General features: G+C 40.3%; 1 protein-coding gene across 1 annotated transcript in view; it reads right to left on the bottom strand.

Annotated features, from left to right (window-relative positions):
* The window catches only part of si:dkey-251i10.3 (uncharacterized protein LOC553498 homolog), a 43,844-nt gene extending 22,123 nt beyond the window's left edge, over nucleotides 1–21,721 (bottom strand). Inside the window, exons 1-8 of the mRNA XM_052022263.1 lie at nucleotides 21,641–21,721; nucleotides 16,413–16,488; nucleotides 15,063–15,133; nucleotides 14,553–14,617; nucleotides 11,937–12,085; nucleotides 10,524–10,679; nucleotides 8,705–8,824; nucleotides 1,018–1,112 (exon numbers count right to left, since the gene is read on the bottom strand). Of these exons, the coding sequence (XP_051878223.1) occupies nucleotides 1,018–1,112; nucleotides 8,705–8,824; nucleotides 10,524–10,679; nucleotides 11,937–12,085; nucleotides 14,553–14,617; nucleotides 15,063–15,133; nucleotides 16,413–16,488; nucleotides 21,641–21,684 (776 nt within the window). The 5' untranslated portion in view covers nucleotides 21,685–21,721. The remainder of the gene's footprint in view (nucleotides 1–1,017; nucleotides 1,113–8,704; nucleotides 8,825–10,523; nucleotides 10,680–11,936; nucleotides 12,086–14,552; nucleotides 14,618–15,062; nucleotides 15,134–16,412; nucleotides 16,489–21,640) is intronic.
* Nucleotides 21,722–22,474: the final 753 nt, after the last annotated feature.

Raw genomic sequence — 22,474 nt, forward strand, 5'->3', positions numbered from 1 at the left:
TGCCCTACAGTTTGAATGATTTAAACTATAGAGTTGTATTCCTTCAGGTAATGAATTGTTCACAGAAATTTTTAAATTGTCATTCTAAGCTTGCAGAAAATTATTGAGCAAAAATATCTAGAGGTTATTAGCAAAATGAAAATAACATATGCCTCTATGACCCTTCATTATACTGCTGGCTCCTTATTACTGTCTGATCAGGAACATTAATGTACACACAGATTTAACTTGTGCACAAAGGTCCCTTGATGCAACAAGTCCAAAAATCCTTGAAGGTGGCAGTGCAGGTAGATAATGTGGTTTAGAAGAAATAGGAGATACTGGCCTCCATTAGTCAGGTCACCGAGCGCAAGAGTGGGGAAGTTATGTTTCAACTTTATAAAACATTGGTCAGACTTCAACTGGAGTACTGTGTGCAGTTCTGGTCACCACAGCAGAAGGATGTGATAGCGCTGGAGAGAGTGCACAGGAGATTTATCTGGATGTTACCTGGGATGGAGCGTTTTAGTTATGAGGAGACTGGAGAGGCTCAGCCTGTTTTCCCCCAGAGTGGAGGTGGTTATGAGGGAACACGATTGAAGTATATAAAATTATAAGGGGCATAGAATAGGGTAGGCTGTAGGAAACTTTTCCCCTTATCAGAGATGAATAAGACTCGAGACATAAATCCAGGGTAAGGGGTTAGAAGTTTGGGGGAGTTTCAAGGTGAGCTTTTTCACCCAATAAGTGGCAAGTATGTGGAATGCACTGATGAACAGACCGGTCAAAGCAGAGTCACTAACAGCATTTAAGAAGTGTCTAGATGAGCACTTGGATTGTTTAGGCATAGAAGGCTATGGGCCAAGCACTGGAAGATAGGATTAATACAGATGACTGCATGAACACGGTTGTCTGTAAGATCTGTTTCCATGCTGCATGACCATGACATGCACAGGTGTAATAAGATCAGGCCCATTATCGACAAGGAAGGAGATTTTACTTAATTAAAGACACTAATTCTGAAACTGCAACTCTTACTTTTTGCTCTTGATTTTCTTTGCTCTTTTTGCTCTAGCCTCATAGTATGACTGAAGGGCTCTTGCTTTCTGTAGCTCAGCACGACGCTCTTGTGCCTAAAGTAAAACAAGAAAGTGCATTTGGAGTCAAGCCTAGTTTTTTTTTGGGCCCAATGATGGCAATAGTTCTTGTTCAAACTGCAAGACCTGACTGCTGTCCCATCTAAAAATCACTTTCATCTCCACAGGCAACTCATCTATCTGATTAAATTAAGTTGGGTCATCAAGCTTGGTAGGTGCTAACAAGCAGCATGTGGGTGAGATGGAGAAAGGGAGGATAGCTGGAAGGGTCCAATCATAACATGCACAAGTATTGTGGAGGCTGGAGTAATTAAAATAAAACTAAACTTACAGCAGGTAAACACCGCATCTATCCTTAGAGGAGATAATTTCCCAAAATATTCTTAAACAGTCATTAGACCCATTCTATATCAAATATGATAGGCCTAATACTTATGTTAGGTGGGTAGAAAGGACACCTAAAGAAATGTCCAACATAATTTCAGGTTGGATCTATTTAACTATTTTGAGGCAAGTTGCATTAGACCCCAAAAATCAGGTTTCATTGTAATTGTTGCAGTAAGTCCAATTTTACTCTCACAATTCAAATGTTTACAATCATCCCTTGCTAGAACAACTAATTGGTTAAAATCTCATAATTTTTGGATCTTTTTAAACTAGTTTGTGAGGGGGAAGGGAACCGGAGGAGTAGGTCAGAGGAAGAAGGGGATGGGGAAAAGTCAGATCAAACAGGTAGAGAGGCTTTGGGGAAGGAGAAGCAGAATACAGGCTATAAAAGTAGTAAGGTAGATGGACTGAAGTGTGTTTACTTAAATGCAAGAAGTGTCAGGAATAAGGGGGATGAACTGAGGGCTTGGATAAGTATGGGGGACTATGATATCGTGGCTATTACTGAGACGTGGCTGACGTCAGGAGAGGAGTGGATATTGAATATTCCTGGTTTTCGGTGTTTTAAGAGGGATAGGGAAGGGGGGAGAAGAGGTGGAGGGGTGGCGATACTGGTCAGGGACACTGTTACGGCTGTGGAAAAGATGGATGTTGTAGAAGGATCATCTCTAGAGTCCGTATGGGTGAAATTAAGGAAGAAGAAAGGAGCAGTTACTCTACTAGGAGTATTCTATAGGCCCCCCGGTAGCAGTAGAGATATAGAGGAACAGATTGGCAAGCAGTGTTTGGAGAGAAGCAAAAATAACAGGGTTGTTATAATGGGAGACTTCAACTTCCCAAATATAGACTGGAACCTGCTTAGTGCCAAAGGTTTAGATGGGACGGAATTTGTTAAATGTGTCCAGGAGGGATTCCTGACGCAGTATGTTGACAGGCCGACTAGAGGGAATGCCATGTTAGATCTAGTTTTAGGAAATGAACCAGGACAGGTGAAGGATCTATTGGTGGGTGAGCATTTGGGGGACAGTGACCATTGCTCCATAACCTTTAAAATTGTCATGGACAGGGACAGGTGCAGAGAGGACAAGAGGATTTTTAATTGGGGAAAGGTGAACTATGAGGCTATAAGGAGAGAACTTGGGAGTTTAAATTGAGATGTCCTTTTTGAAGGAAAATGTACCGTGGAGATGTGGTTGATGTTCAGGGATCTTATGCAGGATGTTAGGGATAAATATGTCCCGGTGAGGCAGAGAAGGAATGGCAGGGTGAGGAACCGTGGGTGACGAGAGAGGTGGAACGACTTGTTAGGGAGAAGAAGGTAGCGTACATGAGGTATAAGCAGCAAGGTTCAGACAGGGCCCATGAGGAATATAGGGTAGCGAGGAAGGAACTTAAGAGAGGGCTGAGGAGAGATAGAAGGGGACATGAAAAGGCGTTCGCTAGTAGGGTTAAGGAAAATCCCAAGGCCTTTTTCAAGTACGTGAAGGGTAGGAGGATGGCTAGGGTAAAGGTAGGTCTGATTAAGGACAAAGGTGGGAGAATTTGCCTGGAGGCGGCGAAAGTGGGAGAAGTTCTCAATGAGTACTTCTCTTCGGTATTCACCAGGAAGAGGCATCTTGATGATGCGGAAGGGATTGCTGGTAGGGGTAATGTTCTCGAGGTTGTAGATATCAAGAGAGAGGATGTGTTGAAGTTGTTAAATAATATTAAGACAGATAAATCTCCGGGGACCGACGGGATTTTCCTCAGGCTGCTTCGAGAGGCTAGGGAGGAGATTGTTGAACCTCTGGTAAGGATCTTTGAGTCCTCGTTGTCCACGGGGATGGTGCCAGAGGATTGGAGGGTTGCAAATATTGTCACCTTGTTCAAAAAAGGTAATAGGGATAGGCCAGGGAATTATAGACCGGTGAGTCTCACGTCTGTGGTGGGTAAGCTGTTAGAAAGGATTCTAAGGGATAGGATTTATGAACACCTAGAGAATCATGGACTGATTAGGGACAGCCAGCATGGCTTTGTGAAGGGAAGATCTTGTCTCACAAGCCTGATAAGAGTTCTTTGAGGAGGTGACCAGGAAGATTGATGAGGGCAGTGCAGTGGATGTGGTTTACATGGATTTTAGTAAGGCGTTTGATAAGGTTCCTCATGGTAGGCTTCTTCAGAAGGTCAGAGGCCGAGGGATCCAGGGAAGCTTGGCTGTGTGGATTAGGAATTGGCTTGCATGTAGAAAGCAGAGGGTTGTGGTGGAAGGAGTGCCCTCGGATTGGAGGGCAGTGATTAGTGGTGTCCCGCAGGGATCGGTTCTGGGACCTCTACTTTTTGTGATATTTATAGATGACTTAGATGAGGGGGTGGAGGGCTGGGTTAGTAAGTTTGCGGACGACACTAAGATCGGCGGTGCTGTGGATAGTGTGGAGGGCTGTCGGAGCTTACAGAGGGATATTGATAGGATGCAGAGCTGGGCTGACAAGTGGCAGATGGAGTTCAATCTGGAGAAGTGTGAGGTGGTACACTTTGGAAGGACAAACTCCAGGGTAGAGTACTGGGTAAATGGCAAGGTACTTGGCAGTGTGGAGGAGCAGAGGGATCTGGGGGTTCATATTCACAGTTCACTGAAAGTTCCCTCACAGGTGGAAAGAGCAGTTAAGAAGGCCAATGGGATGTTGGCTTTCATAAATCGCAGGATTGAGTTTAAGAGCCGCGAGGTGATGATGCAGCTTTACAAAACTCTAGTTAGGCCACACTTAGAGTACTGTGTTCAGTTCTGGTCGCCTCATTATAGCAAGGATGTGGAGGAGTTGGAGAGGGTGCAGAGGAGATTTACCAGGATGCTGCCAGGATTAGAGAGTATTGAATATGAGGAGAGGCTTAAGGTGCTAGGGCTTTATTCACTGGAAAGGAGGAGGATGAGAGGAGACATGATAGAGGTATATAAAATATTGAGAGGAATAGATAGAGTAGACAGTCAGCGCCTCCTTCCCAGGGCACCAATGCTCAAGACGAGAGGGCATGGCTTTAAGGTTATGGGTGGGAGGTTCAGGGGATATGTCAGGGGGAGGTTTTTCACCCAGAGAGTGGTTGGTGCATGGAATGCACTGCCTGGGGTGGTGGTGGAGGCAGATACATTGGACAGGTTCAAGAGCTTGTTGGATAGGCATATGGAGGAATGTGAGATGGAGGGATATGCGGGAGGAAGGGGTTAGGTAGTGTGAGGGTGGCTTGATGGACGGCACAACATGGTGGGCCGAAGGGCCTGTTTTGTGCTGTATGGTTCTATGGTTGTATGGTGTGCTGTTCACCCCTTGAGTTTTTTCACCAATTAATTTCAATGGTTGGAAAATCAAATCGTTGGAACCCATAGCAATAATTCTATAAGTATACAATGGGACACAGCACCATTAAATAACTCGTAGGTATTCTGAAATAAGTTGTAAGATTGTAACCAAAGCAATGGGTGGGGGGGGGGGGAAAGAGAGGTTTAAATGAAAATTATACTTAAATTATAATTAATTATACTATAATTCTGACAATAAGTAGTTTGTTTGAGGGGTAGCTTGATTGATTATTTTTAAAATGGAAGTACATCGAGTGAGTGCATTGATTTTGAATGGGTGAACAAATCATCTTGGTTAATTTACTTAAGTAACTCAGTTCTTTGCCTTATGACACCTGATGGAAAACTTTTAAGATCTGATGTTTCTTTGGGGTGTGCTGACTTGGACAGACAGTACAAAACTACATTTTCAGTTGTGCGATTATACAGATATTGAAACAATATTTAGCCAATGACGAAATGGGCACTGGTGAGGGAAGCAATAGTGATTGGGAGATTTAATTGATAGGGGAACAGTCAAGTTTTTCTGTAGCAGAAAGCAATTCCAGGATGTTACTTTTCTGGTGCCAAGGTTAAGGATGTTACTGAGGGAATGCAGAACTTTCTGAAGAAGCAGGGAAGTGGTTCACTGCCAAAGATCATGGTCCATATCTTATAGGCAAAAAGAGAGAGGAGATTCTGCAGGCAAAAAATTATTAAGCAGGACCACAAGCATAGTCTCCAGATAACTTCCAATGTCCTGTGCCAGTGGGTACAGAAGTACAAGGACAATGTAGATGAATGCACAGTTGGAAAGACGGTGCAGATGAGATGGTTTTCACTCTTGAAATTTATGGACTCATGGATTTCAGCAAGGCTTTTGACGAAGTCCCTGATGATAGGCTGGTCCAGAATGTTAGGACACATGGGATCCAAGGTGTGTTGGCAAACTGGACCTAAAATGTCAATAGAAGGTAGAGGGTAGTGGTGAAGAGATGTTTTTCTGAAGTCTGTAATTAATGGTGTGCTGCAGGGATTAGTGCTGGCACCATTGTGGTTTGTCATGTACTGTATATAATTGATGGATGAGAATGTTGGTGGACTGATTAGTATGTTTGCTAATGATACAAAAATTGGTGAAGTAAATTGGGTGTTCAGGGGAGGGGGGACTAATGCAGGGGTATGGTGGTAGCGAAGATGGGATATGGTTTGGCAGGGACTAGGAACCTGAGTGTAGATTCAGAAGAGAAGAAAATCTGGATGTGGAAGGCACAAAATTACTAAACGAGTTTAGAAGGCAGTGGAAACGATGACAAGAGCAAGAACCGTTGGCTGCACTTAAACCTGTATACTTCAGTGCAAGGAATTTAGTGAACAAAGCTGATGAGTGCAGGACACAAATAGACAGAAAGGCAGGAGTGACAGCTTAACATTTTTCAGACAGAGAAGAGGATTAAAATGGGAAAGGGATAACAACAGCAATTAAAGAAAGAAACTAAGTGTTCACAGGCCATGAGGATCAAATAATGCTATATTGGCCAAAGAACGAAGAAAGGCCATCAGACTGGTGGGGAATATACCATGGACTCTCAGAATGCCAGAGGGAGGCGGAAGAGCAAATATGAATGCAAACTTCTGAGAGGTGCAAAACTAAAGGAGCAGTGAAATAGGGGATTTTAACTACTTGCCCTTCCAATTTTAATCCCCTTCTCTATCTTGTCTGAAAAGCTTGCACTAGGAATTTTGAACTATTTTGAATATTCTCCTCTTTAATGGAATAGAATCAAAATAAAAAACTAGAATGCAGAGAATTATTAAAAATGCATTCAGCACTTCTTTGACTTGTATGTAATGAGTTCAACAAGTAAGGATCAATTCTAGACTGTTTTAGGGAATGGAGCTGGCAGGTTGAAGAACATTTTGGTATTGTGATCATACATGAATTATAATTAGCAGTTATGGAAAAGGGCAAAGATAAACCAGATGTAAGAGTTCTCAGTGGCAGCAAGGCAAATTTACTGAGCCAAGAAGTGATTTGACAAAAGTAGATAGAAAACAGCAAATTGAAGGCAAATCTGTGCCAGAGCAGTGGGAATTAACCATGTAAAAAATAGTGTAAGTCAAACCAAATATGTTCCCATAAACAAAAATGATGCCGATGAGCATGCAGGGCAGAATAAAGCAAATCAAAATGGAAACATATGACAGGATACCAAACACTCAATACTAATGAAAGTCAAAGGAACCATGGCATACATATCTAGATTCATGAAGTAGAAAGAAAAGTAGATAAAATAATTAAAGGCAAAGAATGCTTCATAGTTTGGTATATAACACTATGTTAAATTGTATAAAACAGACATTAGACCTCAGAATAGCGTGTGCAGTTCTGGTCACATCACAGGAAAGACGTGATTGTACTAGATGGGTACAGAAGTCTATAAGGATGCCACCTTGCAACAACTAAAAATTTTTAATTTTGAGGAGAGAGGTGGGGTTTTCTTTGAAACAGTGAAGGCCAGGGGAAATTTAATCACATACACAAACCTACTTGTGGCTTACGTTGAATGTGTAAGGAGGACAAAGAAGTTTAAAATGTAAAGGTAGAAGAATTAGAGAGGAGTTAAAGAAAAAATTCTCGAAATTCAAGTAAGTGTACGTAATAAAAACAGGACGGTCAAGGCAGAAACCCTCATTACACTTGAATATACTTGGATATATACTTCATGCGACATTACAGAATGCTGGTTCATCATAGTGCTCTTAGGACCTCCAATCCAAACACTGACAAGTACGCATCTCCCCTGTACTTTAAAAAAGACATCCCAATCCAAACACTGACAAGTACGCATCTCCCCTGTACTTTAAAAAAGACATCTGCAAGGGCTGTGGGCTGATGTAACAGAAACCTGCATGAATCACTACCGCTGGAAATCTAGCTTGAACCCCTGTGCTCCAGCAGCAAAGAGTGGCTCATGGCTTGGTGTGGAAAGGCTGCCGGTGAGGACTGGTAATGGGTGAGGTGGGATAAATGGTGTAGTCACTCAGACCTGAGATGTGGATTTTGGGGCCTGGCTGCTCCTGCTCCATGTGTCGACAGATCACACAGATTCTACAGTCTCACTCACCATCTCCTGTTGGATGTGATGGAAACTAATGCCTCCATCTCTTTACTTAACTGCAAAGCTCATCCCAGTCTGGAGATTTTTCTATGGTTACAGCACTGTGCAATCACATGGCTTGCCCTGACTCTCCCAATGTCAGCCCTCATAGACAGCCTCTTCTCTCTTAGCCAGGAGCAATTCATTGCTGCAAGAGAGCACTAAGCAAGATACTAATGTGCACAAATTGCCTTACTATACAAAGCAACAGATCAAGAGCTGGATAATGGGGATTAGGCTGTGTAATTCTTTTCTTCCAACACAGACACATGGAACTTTTTTGTGCTGCATGTTTCTTTTATTCCATGATCAAGGCAAACCTTTTCCCTCCATAACTTTCAGTGAAACTTTATCTACCAAAAGGTGTTTGTATCAAGGATTTTAAACTGGTACAAAATATCAAGCATTTCTTTATCACATGTTCAATGCATAGTAAAGGTCTGTCCCCTCTGCCCCAAACTCTTGAGAATCACCTCCCAGTGGATCAGTGCCATGTTTTTTATTCCTCATATCTTCTGTCCTTTGGTCTTGCTTGGTGATTTTGTTAATTTGGTACTGTACTCATCCTACTGTATTCAGCATTGGACAGGGAATGGACTAATTTTAAATAGGACCATTATGGTAGCAGAACCCTTTGACACCTCTGCCAAATTTGCACCATTCCCAAAGATGAAAGGCTAACCTGCATCATCCTATGGTGTAAAAACAGTATGCAAGTGATAATAACATCTATAAAAGAACAGGTGTACAAATTAAAGCATGAAACATACCTCCTCCAGACACATAGCTCGCATGGAAGCATGCTCTTGAGCTGTCACAACAGGCATAGTTACTGGCTGCTTGTTTTTGTGAAGCAAATCAAAAACTTCCTGTTCCAAGGGTGTCCGTGCCTGGAATAAAGACAATAAAATTGTGGACCAATCATCTTAAAGAGTTTATTTAAAAAAGATCTCCTCTCCCTTAGCCAGCAACTCATGTTTGTGTTGCAACACAGGCTTAAGCAGATATGGCACATCACTGGTGGAACTAAAGGAAATATTGCCAATTGAATAGAGGACAGACAGCAAAGCATAGAAGCAAAATGCAATAGATAATTCGGAATAATATAGTGGGTTCTGTTCCAGAGATCAACATGTAGCTTATTCACCCAATACATAAATGTTTCAAATGTAGGAATTAAGGGAATATTATTGAAACCTAAAGATCAAATGAGTTACATCCCAAATTGTGAAAAGGATTATGGAAATCTACAGGAGCTTTGAGAGGCTTGGGCTGTTATCCTACTATAATTTCTTCAAAATTATTACCACGATCAGGTAAAAAATGGTAGCTGTTGCAACACATAATAACAGCATAGATCTCATTTAAGATGCTACCATAAGTTAACAGAGAATTAGGTGAAATGTATTTACATAGACTAGAAATTAGAAATTGCTTTCCAGGCTGTGTTGAAAGATTTAAAATATTATTTGAGGGGAAATGAATAGGTGGTTACAAAGAATAATAATTAAAAGAGTAATGAGTGAGAGAACAGGATTAGAGTAAAGCATCAGTGAAAATACTTGATACTAGTCTTGGGTTTAGGAAAGGCAGATAGCCATTCCATATTTATCGAAGCCTTATGTCATGACTCACTGTGGGAAATTTCACTTCTGGCTAAATATATGACTACATTCAAAGTATAGGTAGTTCCCAGGTAACACAAGGGTTCTGTTGCTGAGAACTGACCAAAAACTGATTTTTCCACAAGTCAAAAATGAACAATTTCAATAAGGGTTGATTAGCAAGGACGTTTATTTATTGTCTTCCTCTGTGTAGTTACAATTTTACAGAATCAGAACATTCCACACCCAATGGCTAGTTTTGATGGCCTCAATGTACCAATGGATGTTACATTCTTTGATAAAGTATTTTATAAGTGTCGATAGAAGAGATTGCCTTATCAGTTTCCAAAGCAAATTTCTTAACTGGCTTCCCGCTGTGAACTGGCAGCTGCAGCTAATTACTGCGTGGAGGTTACGTGTAAACAGATTATTTTGGAAGACTGGTGGTCTTTTCAATCAACTAGCTGTAACCCCTATTCCATAAGTCCTGAAGATGTTCGCATTTCTGTTACTAATTTTCCTATCTTGCAAAATTCTTTATACATCTTTGGGAGAACTTGCATGAAGTTGGGTTTCCGCAAGTCAGGTTTTCCATAAACTGGGGTGCCCTTGTATCGTCTATGTACCATCATGTTTTATGATTCTTCAGTGGCTGTTATTAAAGCATACCCAGACAGTGAGTTTTAATGCTTTTTCAGAAAACAGGGTATCACAGACAAATGCAATCCTGTCTGTACGCAACCTCAATACATATACTGTGCAACAGAAAGAATGAAGGAGGTCACAAAGAATAAACTAAACTGACTTATTTTTTTCCTCAGTCAGTTTTAAAACCAGCTGCAGCATTCTCCTTGTTGGCTGTGGCAAGATCAACCAAATCAACATCAAGTAGCAAAACGAATGTAGGAAATTTCACTTGGCTGAATGATGCAATATACAGAGCAGCATACAAAGTAACCTCCATGTACAATGAGCCAAACTATACCTTCCAGCTTGCTATCACTTCCTCCACTGGTTTGACAGTAAGTCGTTCCTTGTTTAGTGGAAATCTGAGTTGCTCCGCTTTCCGGTTCTGTCGTACGACATGATCCCATTTTGTAATCTCTTTTGTCGTTTTCTCATATGCCAATGTCCTTTGAATCTTTCAAGAGGAGCATACAGTTATTATTACAAAATGCTGAAATTACGTCCTATTATTTGGGTTTTACCAGGATACATAACATTTCTATAGTCACAATATGCTGCTGTAGAAGTAATGGACTGAGATTTTCTACATCTGGTTATAGCGAGTCTTACTACCTGCAAAGTCTGAAAAATGACTTCACCTTGAAATGTTCAAAGTACACACAACAGACTAAGGCCATTCCCCCCATATTATGCATGTCAGGTATTCCAAAAAACAATCCAGAAAGTTTCATTTTGTGGCTATTTTCCCATAGTCCTATTCTTCCTTCAAGATCTTACCCGACTTATTTTTGAAAGACTACTACTTTTGGCATGGAAATTGTTCCATATGTCACCTTTGGCTTTCTAAAAAAAAAACCACACAATCTTAAAGATGTTCCCCATTTCTATTAATATAAACATATGTGCTGTGCTTACTTTATACTGGCCTTTCATGATTTTGAACACTTCTACCAGACAGTATCTCAATTTCTCTGCTCCAAGGAAAACATACCCAGCATCTCTATGTAACTGATGGCCCTGAATCTAGTCAAATAAATAATTCTGCATCCTTACTAAAGCCTTCATATCATTCTTTAAATTGTGGAGTCCAGATTTGGACTCAGTACTTGAGCTGTGGTCAAAAAGGGTTTCATGAAGGTTCATCATACTCCTTCTTTTATACACTATGCCTCTTCTCAAGCCCACATTCCTGCATGCCTTTTTAGCCCTTTTCTCCTCTGGTCTGGCCACCTTCAAATATTTGTACAAACATACTGCCAGGCTGCTGTTCCTGAACCCACTTTAGAGTTGTACTCTTCATATTTTATTCCCTTTGTTCTTCCTACCAAAAGTATTAATATATTTCTGTTTCTCTCTCCATATATCCTGCCTGACATCCTGAGTACTTACATAACTTTGTTTTTCTTTCAGTTTTCCAGCATCTGCAGTATTTTAGATTCAATTAGCTTTGCCCACCAACTTTTGATTGCAATTTACCTTAGCCAAGTGTGTTTTCAATCCACTGAACCTGATCCTTCTCTAAATAAGTATTTTTTTTATTTTACTCTGGATTGCTCACTGCATCTTTTCCATAGATAATTTAAACATTATGATCACTATTCCTCCACTGACACTGTTCTACTTGACTCAAAAGTACAAACTTACAACAATTCAGAAAGCAACATTTATCTGTGCCTTTTCCATACACTATATGAACCCTAAATTAATTCACCTTTTCAGTTTGCTGTTTGTTGAGGGGTAAATCCAGTGGCTTCTTTGTTTTCTCAAATTTTGTGAGCTGTTTTTTCACTTTGTTTAAAGAGGAAGAGGATGGTTGGAGGTTTCCCACCAAATCCGATAGCTCAATCTTCTCATTAGTGCCTAGGAAGTGTTGGGAGGTGATTAATATAATTAAAAGTCTTCAGTCATAGAAAAGTAAAGATTAAATAATTAACTAATTTAACATGATATAACTATCCAGAAAGATTATAATGCATTGTATTTATGGACTTACACTCTCAGATACTGGACATTTTATCCCCAGACTACTTTTACAAACATAGAAATTAGGAGCAGAGAAGAGCCCAATGGTCCTTCAACCTGCTCCACCATTTAAAAAGAACATGGATAATCCGCAGTAACTTCAATTCCGTATTCCTGTCTACTAGCGGTAACCTTTCACCCCTTTACTTAATAAATATCTAACTCTACCTTAAAAATTTTCAAAGACTCTGCTTCACTTCTTTGGAAAGAGTTCCAACGACTCAAGGCGCTCACACAAAAAAAAACTTTGTCTCATGTCTTTCTTAAATGGTTGACCCATTATTTTAAAAAAAAATTGACTGCTCGATTTTCTCACAGGAGGAAACATTCTTTCCACATCTACCACGTCAAGATCTCTCACGATCTTATATATTTCAATCAATTCCCCTTTAAGGAACACAGCTAAAGTTTTGCTTCCCAGTCAATGAAAGCTGAGATCAATTTTTACAGCAACTCCACCCAAGCTAACTTTGCAAATGAGGGTTCCAACCTGGGAATTTGCTATGGTCCACCAGATGGTTGCAATTTGAATTGCACAATAATAATCACCAGCACACAAGAGAATGAAGCAACATTGTAATCATAACAATCTATTGGTCAGCATGGTTCCAGACTAGAACAGCTGATCTTAAGATATTATTCTCATGACCCAGAAACAATAGCCCAATTTTTAAGATAAAAGCAACAACAAAGCTATTCGTCCCCAAAATTATGAAGGAGTTAATTAGCTAACCATATACATGCAATTAAATGCAGGAATTAATAAGTAGTTTTGAACCTCTTGAAGTTGTGTTATGTCAATGTCTCACTGAGAGATCTCGCATTCAAACACATACAATGGTATGAAGCTGCAGTGGTTAAGTAATAAATACCTAGTAAACACAGCAGGAAAAGCTGGGGTTCATCCATTCAAACCTAAATGATTTTTTTTGAAAGTGTGACATCTTAATTACTGACAAACTACCTCCTCGACATTTAAAAATGACTTTTAAAAACTTGGAATCTCATTCCTCGATTATTAGATGTTGTTAAAGATTAAACAAATCTGTTTTTTTTTACTTTGTCTTTCTATCTTTCATTGTCCCCTCAGCTCATCTTTTTTTTAAACACGCCCTTCAATTTTGCTTTCTGCACATGATTTGGCACTGCTTGACTCAGTCTGCATTTCTCAGTAAAGACTTTGAAGTCTAATTGATTAAAGGAAATGACAGGTGCTTATGTTCCAGATTCCTTGTAGAGGGTTAATATTCAAATGAAAAATCATACTGAAAGCATTGATCACAAAATACAAACTGTTAAATCCCAGTCACCAAGAAAGGCACTGACTATCAACCTCCGCGAAGCACAGTATTCCAAGGTTATGGAGATGATTCTTCATGGCAAATATAAAATGCAGACTTCATATAGGAAATAAATATTAGTTCATAATAAATATTTCTACAAGGTGAAATGGCCATGCAGACAATTCTCTGTTTTCCCAACTTGAACTAGTGCAAGATAGGAAACTAATTATTTTCTCTGTTAGGACCTATGTTAGTCTCACAAGTTTTCCTTTCCAGGAAGTAATGAATAATCTCACTCACGTTCTGGGGATTGATTACAATGGGACTGTGAGGCAGGTTTTTACCTGGCCTCTCAATTAATGAATGGATCGTGCATAGCACGGACTTAAAGGTAAACCAAATTTTAATCACTGAAAATTTATGACATAGAAGCTGGCCATTTGACTCGTCATACCTAAGCAGTGAAAAACATGCAACCTAGCCTAATTTCACTTTTCAGCTCCATATCTGTAGCCCTGCAGATCAAGGCTTCTGCATTAACCACCTTTTCAGGTAACTCTTTCCAGAATGTTACCCTTATCTTCAATCTGAACATTCTACCAATTACTTTAATTCTCCTAGGTTTTGATCTCACCGCTATGAAAACGGTCCTTTCTTGTTGTTTATCTAGGCCCTTCAATTTTATACACCACAATTAACTCTCCCTTCAGCCTTCCTGTTCCCAAAAACTAACCAAAGCTAATCCAGTCTTTACTGGGTTAATTTCCTGGAACAATTTTCCAGTCCTGGCAATGAAAAAAAGCAGGATTTAAATGAATTTTTTACAGGTTTCTATTGTTAATCAAAGCAAATAAAGGACATTGGGAAACTACACCCAGTGTGCACTGAAGGTGATTGCAAACAAGGAATTAATTTGAAAAAAGGAGATACTAATAAAGACAAAAGAAAATAAAAGCGCAGTGCACGATATATTGATACCAGTATTACAGAAGCTTTGGGCAGAAAATCTCAGAGTACTGTACCTTCTGAACTGACAGTAAACTCTGAAACTTGCAAACTAGCCTCTGTTCGCTCCGCCTTCTTCTTCCTGAGTCAGAAATGAGAATGAGGAACATGGTGTAATTGTCCATTATGGCAAGAGGCTGTCATCCCAGTTTATGAAACACTGCTCAGAAAAGTGATTCACTTGGATAACTGAATGTACATTAATAACATACAGTCAGATGTAGAGGATAAATTACTTATTCCCAATTCTAAACATTATGAAATAAAACTACACAAGTACAAAAGTACATTTCTTTACATATTTGCAAGCACATTATAGTGGAACCATTTTGGATGCTGTTTGTAATGGATTAACAATCTTATTTCAGATTCTGTAACAAAATGTATCATATAAGTAATCACACTACTGATCACTAGTTGCCTGTCAAGTCCATTAACTGTTTAGCAGTGTTAAAAACATTGCAACGTGTTACATGAAGGCCATATCAGCGTTCACTGTCATTTGTAAATATGTTAGATGTCATTACCTTTTTTTGTCACTGAGGGAGCTAATCGCCTCCAGCAGTTTTTGGTGCTTTCTCTCATCGTCACTGCCATCCTGAAGAAAAATAGAAAATGAGTCAGTTTCCACAAAAGGAAGATGCTATTAGCAGCTTGAACAGCCAACCTTGCAAGTACCAATGAAAATCTTTCAGTCGCTTTAAGTCTTGATGCCTTTGCCACCAGGAAACATTACTGCTATTGCAAAATCTATGACTCATTCATACTACATATTTCACCTGGTAATTCTTTTCTGGATAAAGTGCAGTAGGTGTATTTTAAATTATGGAGACATTTCCCTGACTAGAATAATCACTGGATTAAAAACCAAAAAAAAACTGCTGGAACAACTCAGTCGGTTGAGCAGCATCTGTGACATTTCAGGTCTAGACCCTGCATCAGGACTGAGTGTGGAGGGGGAAGACAGGGGTTGGTGCGAAGTGATGTGGCGTGCTGCATGTTGGATGGGGTAAGGTTGGAGTGGCTGAGGGGAGTGGAGAACTTGAGGTGGTTGATTTCCCAACAGCATTTGGAAATTAAATGTTGAAGAGAGGGTAAAAGGCCCTCAGTGGATCATTGGATTATTTATGTGGAAGTGGTAACTAAATGTTAAATTTTAAAACACGTGCTTTGCATTAACTAATTCAGCACTTTAAAATCTTTTCTTTGTCTAAATATACAAATCAGAACAGCTGCAGAGTCCTTCTTACCCTTAAGCTAGTAATAAGATTGAACAAAAACTAGTTTAATCAATGCAGAGAAATTCTTTCATAATTAATGTGTACACACACCAATACAATCAATATATAGTATGTAAAAGAAACCTGACCACAGACTACACACACATTTGGTGGCATTGTGGGTCTCAAGTTCCCTTTTATCTTAAGAATTCAGGAATTCCAATATGAAAATAAAAAAAGCTCATCATTGATTCCTGATTCAGCTGAACCTTTTTCACTGCTGATAAGTTAGTTAGTGCCCTGTACCATGGACCAATTTTCTTCAATAACCATAAAATAATTCTACAACAAGCCTCCCATTAATTTGCATTATCAAGTTTCTGATTTTAACAAGTGATATTCTTGTTTATGGTTTCCCACTATGGAGGAAGCAGGAGTGGAGCAGATGTCTCACACCTTCAGACGTTTCATAAAATTCAGTGAGCAAGAAAGAGAAGCAAAAAAAACCAAATCTGTTACATGGACAATAACATCTTGTTTTTTCAAAATTGTAAGGATGTATGGAGCACATCAGGCATAGTTTGTTCATCCTTAATTTAAAGAATCAAACAAAAGCAATAATTTTTTTTAAAAACCTTGAGAGACAGAAGTCATTACCTCATCTTCACTGGCAGTCAAGTGATGTTCAGTCTTAAACAAATCCTCCTCTTCCACACCAAGGAAAAGCAAATCCCTGAAAAACAGAAAGATACAAGGTCGTTCACAGTTCATACACACTAATTATGTAAAACAAAAACATTTTATATAAGTTCCAATTGTTAGGACAACAAAAAAAAAAATCACATAACACTGATTTCTCAGTTATTTTAAGACCATTTCTGAGAATTTGAATGAAAACAAGCTAAAAATAAGAGACTTCTTTTCCTGACTCCACCTTAGAAATATTATAAAGCTACTTCCAGAGGAAATGGACACCATCTCAAGGCTCCAGGTGGGGACTGTAGCAGTAATTTTGCTTAAATGTTCACTCTAAGCCCACTCAGTTCTTACTGGTGTGAATAAATCATCTCATTGAGTAGTTAAATTATAGAAGATCAGCTGAAGGCAACTGTTAGCTGCAGAGAGAAACATAAACTGTATAAAAAAACCCTGCAATTGATAGCAATTCTTATGTAATCATCAGATTTGCGAGCTCTAATTCCACCATGCAAATAACGAAGAGCACTGAATGGCAATAGATATTCGGAAAGGAAGGAGAGAATATTATCAGGCATCTAGTTACTCAACTAAATAATCCAAGCATATCCTAAGACCCAGAATGCACCTTTCACAGTCCAAATACCTAGTTCAACTATGGCATGATGTGAAAGATTACAAGCAAACTCCTACCCTGTATATCGGATATTGAAATATTGGACATACATTCTCTTTACTGCGGCAGAATGAAAATGAAACAGAATTCTGTAATGTCAGGTTACCAAATGGGCAATAAATCCCTTCTTGCACCAGTGTAAATCACCATAGTTCAGAAAGTACAACTGATCAAGGAATCAGGCACCACAGTACAGAAAAAAAAGCATAAAATGATGACACAAAAAAATCTCCTGCTGGAGGTTCTGCAATTTAAATGAAGATTATTATTTATCTATTATGGCAGTACTTTGCTTAAATGTTCACCTTAAGCCCACTCAGTTCTGTATACATAAGAAAAGGAACTCCACCAGGCCACAGACAAAAGTTGACGAAATCAACAGGTGACTTTGTGCTACTTTGTTGTAATACCTGCCACTGTGTTTCATTGCTAACAACATTTAACAATCCATTTTGATAAGTACTCGTGGAATTTAAGTTGACAAATTTTACTAATGCAAAGAAACATTGCAGCATAATATACATGTAAAGAACATACAACATATAGCAATGAGTTTACTCCCTACTGAAAACTGCTCGTGGTTGGACACTTGTGGTCCCTGTTAGGGTGTATGGCAAGGCTGGCAGGTTTCAGGAACCCTGGCTGATGAGAGATATTGAGGCTCTGGTTAAGAAAAAGTGGCATACACTGTGCATAAGCAATGGGAACTAGTGAATCTCTTGATGACTACATAGGCGTGCAATTGAGAGAGGTTAGGAGGAGAGGAAAAATAAAGAGGACGTGAGAAGGATCTAGCAGGCAAGGTGAGGCAAAATCCCAAGAGATTCTATACCTTTACAGGGACCATAGAGTAAAAGGGTGGCAAGGGAGAAAATAGGTCCCCTTAAAGATCAGCATGGCCACCTGTGTATGCATGGAACTAAAGGAAATGGGTGAGATCTTTAATGAATATTTCTCTTCAGTTTTTACTGCAGATAAAATTGTGGAGGCTAAGAAAATGGGGGAAATGAGTGTTGTCATTTTGGACCACATACGAATTAGCAGGGAGGTGGTACTGGAGGCCTTGAAGTACATTAAAGTGGATAAATCCCCAAGGCCTGACCTAGTGCATCCTCGGACCTCGCGGAAAGCTAGAGAAGAAATTGCGGAGGCCCTTGCAGAGGCTTTTGCTTCATCTCTGGCCACAGGTGAGGTTCCAGAGGACTGAAGAGTGGCTAATGTGGTACCATTGTTTAAAAAAAGGGTAGCAAAAACAAGCCAGGAAAGTACAGGCCAGTGAGTTTGACATCGGTGGTGGGTAAATTGTTGGAGGGGATTCTGAAGGACAGGATCTACCAATGTTTGGAGAGACAGGGTCTGATTTGGGACAGTCAGCATGGCTTTGTGCGTGGAAAGTCATGTCTGACAAATCTCTTGGAGTTCTTCGAGGAGGTATCTGAGAGGATAGGGCAATGGATGTTGTCTATATGAAATTTCACAAGGCTTCTGACAAGGTTCCTTATGGCAGGCTAGTCTGAAAGGTTAGATCGCATGGGATTCGGGGAGATAGTGGATTTGATTCATAATTGGCTCAGTGCTAGGAAGCAAAGGGTGATGATTGAGGGTTGTTTATCAGACTGGAGGTCTGTGACTAGTGGTGTGCCACAGGGGTTGCTGCTGGGACCTTTGTTGTTTGTAATTCATATAAACGATTTGGATGTGAATGTAAAAGGCATGGTTAGTAAGTGTGCAGATGATAATAAAATAGGTGGTGTTGTAGATAGTGTAGAAGGTTATGAAAAGTTACAGGGGGATCTTGATCAGCTAGGTATGTGGGCTGAGGACTGGCAAATGGTTTTCAATCCAGATAAATGTGAGGTATTGCACTTTGAGATCAAACCAAGGTAAGACTTAAACAGTGAATGGTAGGGCCCTGGGGAGTGTTATGGAACATAGGAGTGCAAGTGTGTAGTTCATTGAAAGTGGTGTCACAGGTAGATTGGGTGGTGAAGATGGCATTTGGCACACTGGCCTTCATCAGTCAGGACACTGAGTATAGGAGTTGGGAAGTTATGTTGCAGTTACATAAAGATGTTGGTGAAGCCACACTTGAGTATTGTGTACAGTTCTGGTCACCCGATTATAGGAAAAATTTTATTAAACTAGAAAGAATGCAGAAAAGATTTACCAGGATGTTGCCTGCACTAGGGTGCCTGAGTTACAAGGAGAGGTTTCATAGACTGGGACTTTATTCCCTGGAATGTAGGAGATTGAGGGGTGACCTGACAGAGGGAAATATGATCATGAGAGGCATAGACAAGGTGAAAGCACATTATCTTTTCCCAGGGAGGGGGTGCTAAAAACAAGGGGGCATAGGTTTAAGATCAGCTGCATGAGATTTACAAGGAATATTAGGGGTAGCTTCTTCACACAAAGGGTGGTGTGTATTTGGAATGAGCTGCCAGAAATAGTGATTGAGGCGGGCACAATAGCAACATTTAAAATCCATCTGGATAAGTACATGAATAGGAGAGGTTTAGAGAGCTATGGGCCAAATGCAGACAGATGAAACAAACTCACTGGGCAATACAGTCAGCATGGATGAGTTGGGCCAAAGGGCCTGCTTCCATGCTGTATGACTATGACATTTTGATGGAATATTCCTCTCTTTACAACAGGAAAACACTATTAGAAGGTTGATGCCTTGAGAGCAACCACATACAAGTTTCAAAATGTTACATAAATCAACAAGCTATAATCTCCTATAATGATACCACAACCTGCATTTAAATATTTTTCTGAATTATCTATTCTGGTGATATGCGCACTGTTGACTAGGTCAGAATTTGTTGCTCAGCACACAAACACATTTAAGAAGGTTGTTGGGAAGGGAGTTCCTGGATATTCACTCAATGCCGATGAAGGAACACTAGTATACGTTCAAAGTCAAGATAGTTTGAAACACTGGGCGTAATCATGTCTCAAGATACCTAACGTCCCTGTCTCCTCAATGGTGAAAGTCACGGTTCTTGTTGGGTTGAAGAGTGGGGGCTGTTATTGAAAACTCAAGCAGTTGCTGTAGTGCATTGTTTACTAGGGTACACTCCAATCTAGATGCACTAATCATGCAGGAAGAAGTGGATGCTTGATGTAGTGGATTAGCAAATCAATAGGACTGCTTTGCCTCAGATTTTACTGAGCTTGTATGCTCGTGTCACTCCACCTTTAATATACTGGGATCTATATAGAGACAACATGCATTGATAAAAATATCCTCAATGGATAAGTGGGATGTACAGACCAACGACAACAAAACTTTGCCAAGTGAAAACTTCCAGATTGTGAAAGGCAAAGTTTGGGCAGTCTTTTGTAGCAGTGACAAAGACAAGGTTGTGAATTTCTGTTCTAGCTCTACCTGTCATAACTAAAAAAAAATAGAAGTCATTAGGCCTCTGACTGTGTGTGGTGCGAAACAGATGACTCTGCAAGTGTCCCAGGTTTGTAAAGGGCAGAAGGATTTTGAAGAGTTTAGTTGAACCTTAGTTGGAGAGATTAGATTCTTGCAAAAATGTTTGGATTTGTATTTCTCAATTTTAAATGCAGAGGAAGCTAGTTTGCCCAAGTTAACATTTTTACTTCTGTAATGACAGGGGTTTAAACAGGACTTGTCACATTTATACAAGTATCATCCTAGAAAAGTAGTTTATTATATAGATGTGTTGCTACTGAAGAAATATTGAACAATGTAAGAGCCAGTAAGAAAACACCCTATAATTCTCTATTGCTACCAGCACGTTACAGAATCAAAGAAATAAAATTTGCACGAGTCCCGTATAAGAAAAGCATAAAACTTTTTTTTGCAGTCGAGGGACTTATACTACCTGGACAAAAATGCCAATCATTTTACTCCAGGAATAACCTACAAACAAATAATCAGATAGTTTAACAACAAAAAAAAAAGAAAACGAGCTCTTCCAACTATGTAATGAGATGCCAATGTCCGCAAGAACAGGGCCTTATCAGAGGATGGACAACTTCAGTAGTGAAATGATGTGCCTCACTAGTGTATTATTTGAAGGCTTTCCCCGACAAAGATGATACAGAAACCATCAGACCCATTAAAAGGATCTTTAAAAGGATTATACACTCAAGTTTATTTCTGAAGGTATCTTTTCCAAACTCTTGAAATAATGAAATAAAACTGCTGTAAATGAACAGCGTAGGGAAGGCAGGATCTTTTTTGATGGGTGCGTGGAGTCCCCCTTCCCCACCCCCCATCCATTAATTCCTAACAAATGTTTCTGCTCTTTTTAACGATACCAACAATCAGCAAATTCCCTGACTCCAAGTCCAGCAGCGCACCCGACTTTCCCCTCAGGAACCTGGAGGGTGCCGCTGCTCGTTCCAGCCATCTGGGTCCCAGTATCTCCCTGCTTCTGTAAATCTGAGACAGGGTTATACACTCAAGCAGCGTTCCCCCCACCCCTACCCCACACAAATAAAAACATCCCATGTGTATGAAGCTCCCTCTCACCTCGTTAACTCCTTCTCCGTCCCCAACCCCGACCGCCCTGCCATTTTTGCAGCCGCTGCACATGGATCCGGACAAGACACACTGCCGTCAAGCGACGCGCTTCCGCATAAATTTCACGGTCGCAAAACCAGGCGGCTTGCTGTAAACGCGGAGCAAAGGAACGAGCCGTTGGAGCAATTCAGCGGGTCGAGCGGCGTCGGTGGAGGCAAAGGCACGGTCGCCGTTTCGGGTCGAGTCCCTGAGTCGGGATTGAGAGTGTAGAAGGAAGATAGCTGGTAATAAAGAGGAAGGGTAGGCATCTGGGCGATGGCAGAAGGGAGTAAGTGGGGTAGGGAGATGGATCTTGGTGTTGGGGGTGGGTTCAATGGGTCCACCTGGTGAAGTGTGGCCGTGCTGGTCATACCACCACATCAATTAGATGGTGTAAAAGCACCAATATGTAAACTTAACACCAGTGGCACAAATATAATGAAGACATTGCATGACAAGAATCAGGTCACCTGTTAATGTGCACCAAAATATGAAGCAGGTGATGAGCAGGCAACACAAATTCAGTTTAGAGCCATTGATTCCAGGATGGAAACAAGCCCTTTGGCCCACTGAGTCCAAACTGACCATCAAGAACCCATTTATATTATTCCAGTTTTATTTATCCCACATTCCATCAACAATCACCCGGCCCCCCCTCAGATCCTACCATACTAGGGGCAATTTACAGCGGCCAATTAACCTACCAACCAGCAAGTCATTGGGAGTTGGGAGAAGACCAGAGCATCCAGGGAAACCCATGGAGTCACAGGGAGAACATGTAAACTCCACACAGACAGTACTGGA

The sequence above is a fragment of the Pristis pectinata genome, chromosome 8 (genome assembly GCF_009764475.1).
Source record: "Pristis pectinata isolate sPriPec2 chromosome 8, sPriPec2.1.pri, whole genome shotgun sequence".
Taxonomy (NCBI): domain Eukaryota; kingdom Metazoa; phylum Chordata; class Chondrichthyes; order Rhinopristiformes; family Pristidae; genus Pristis; species Pristis pectinata.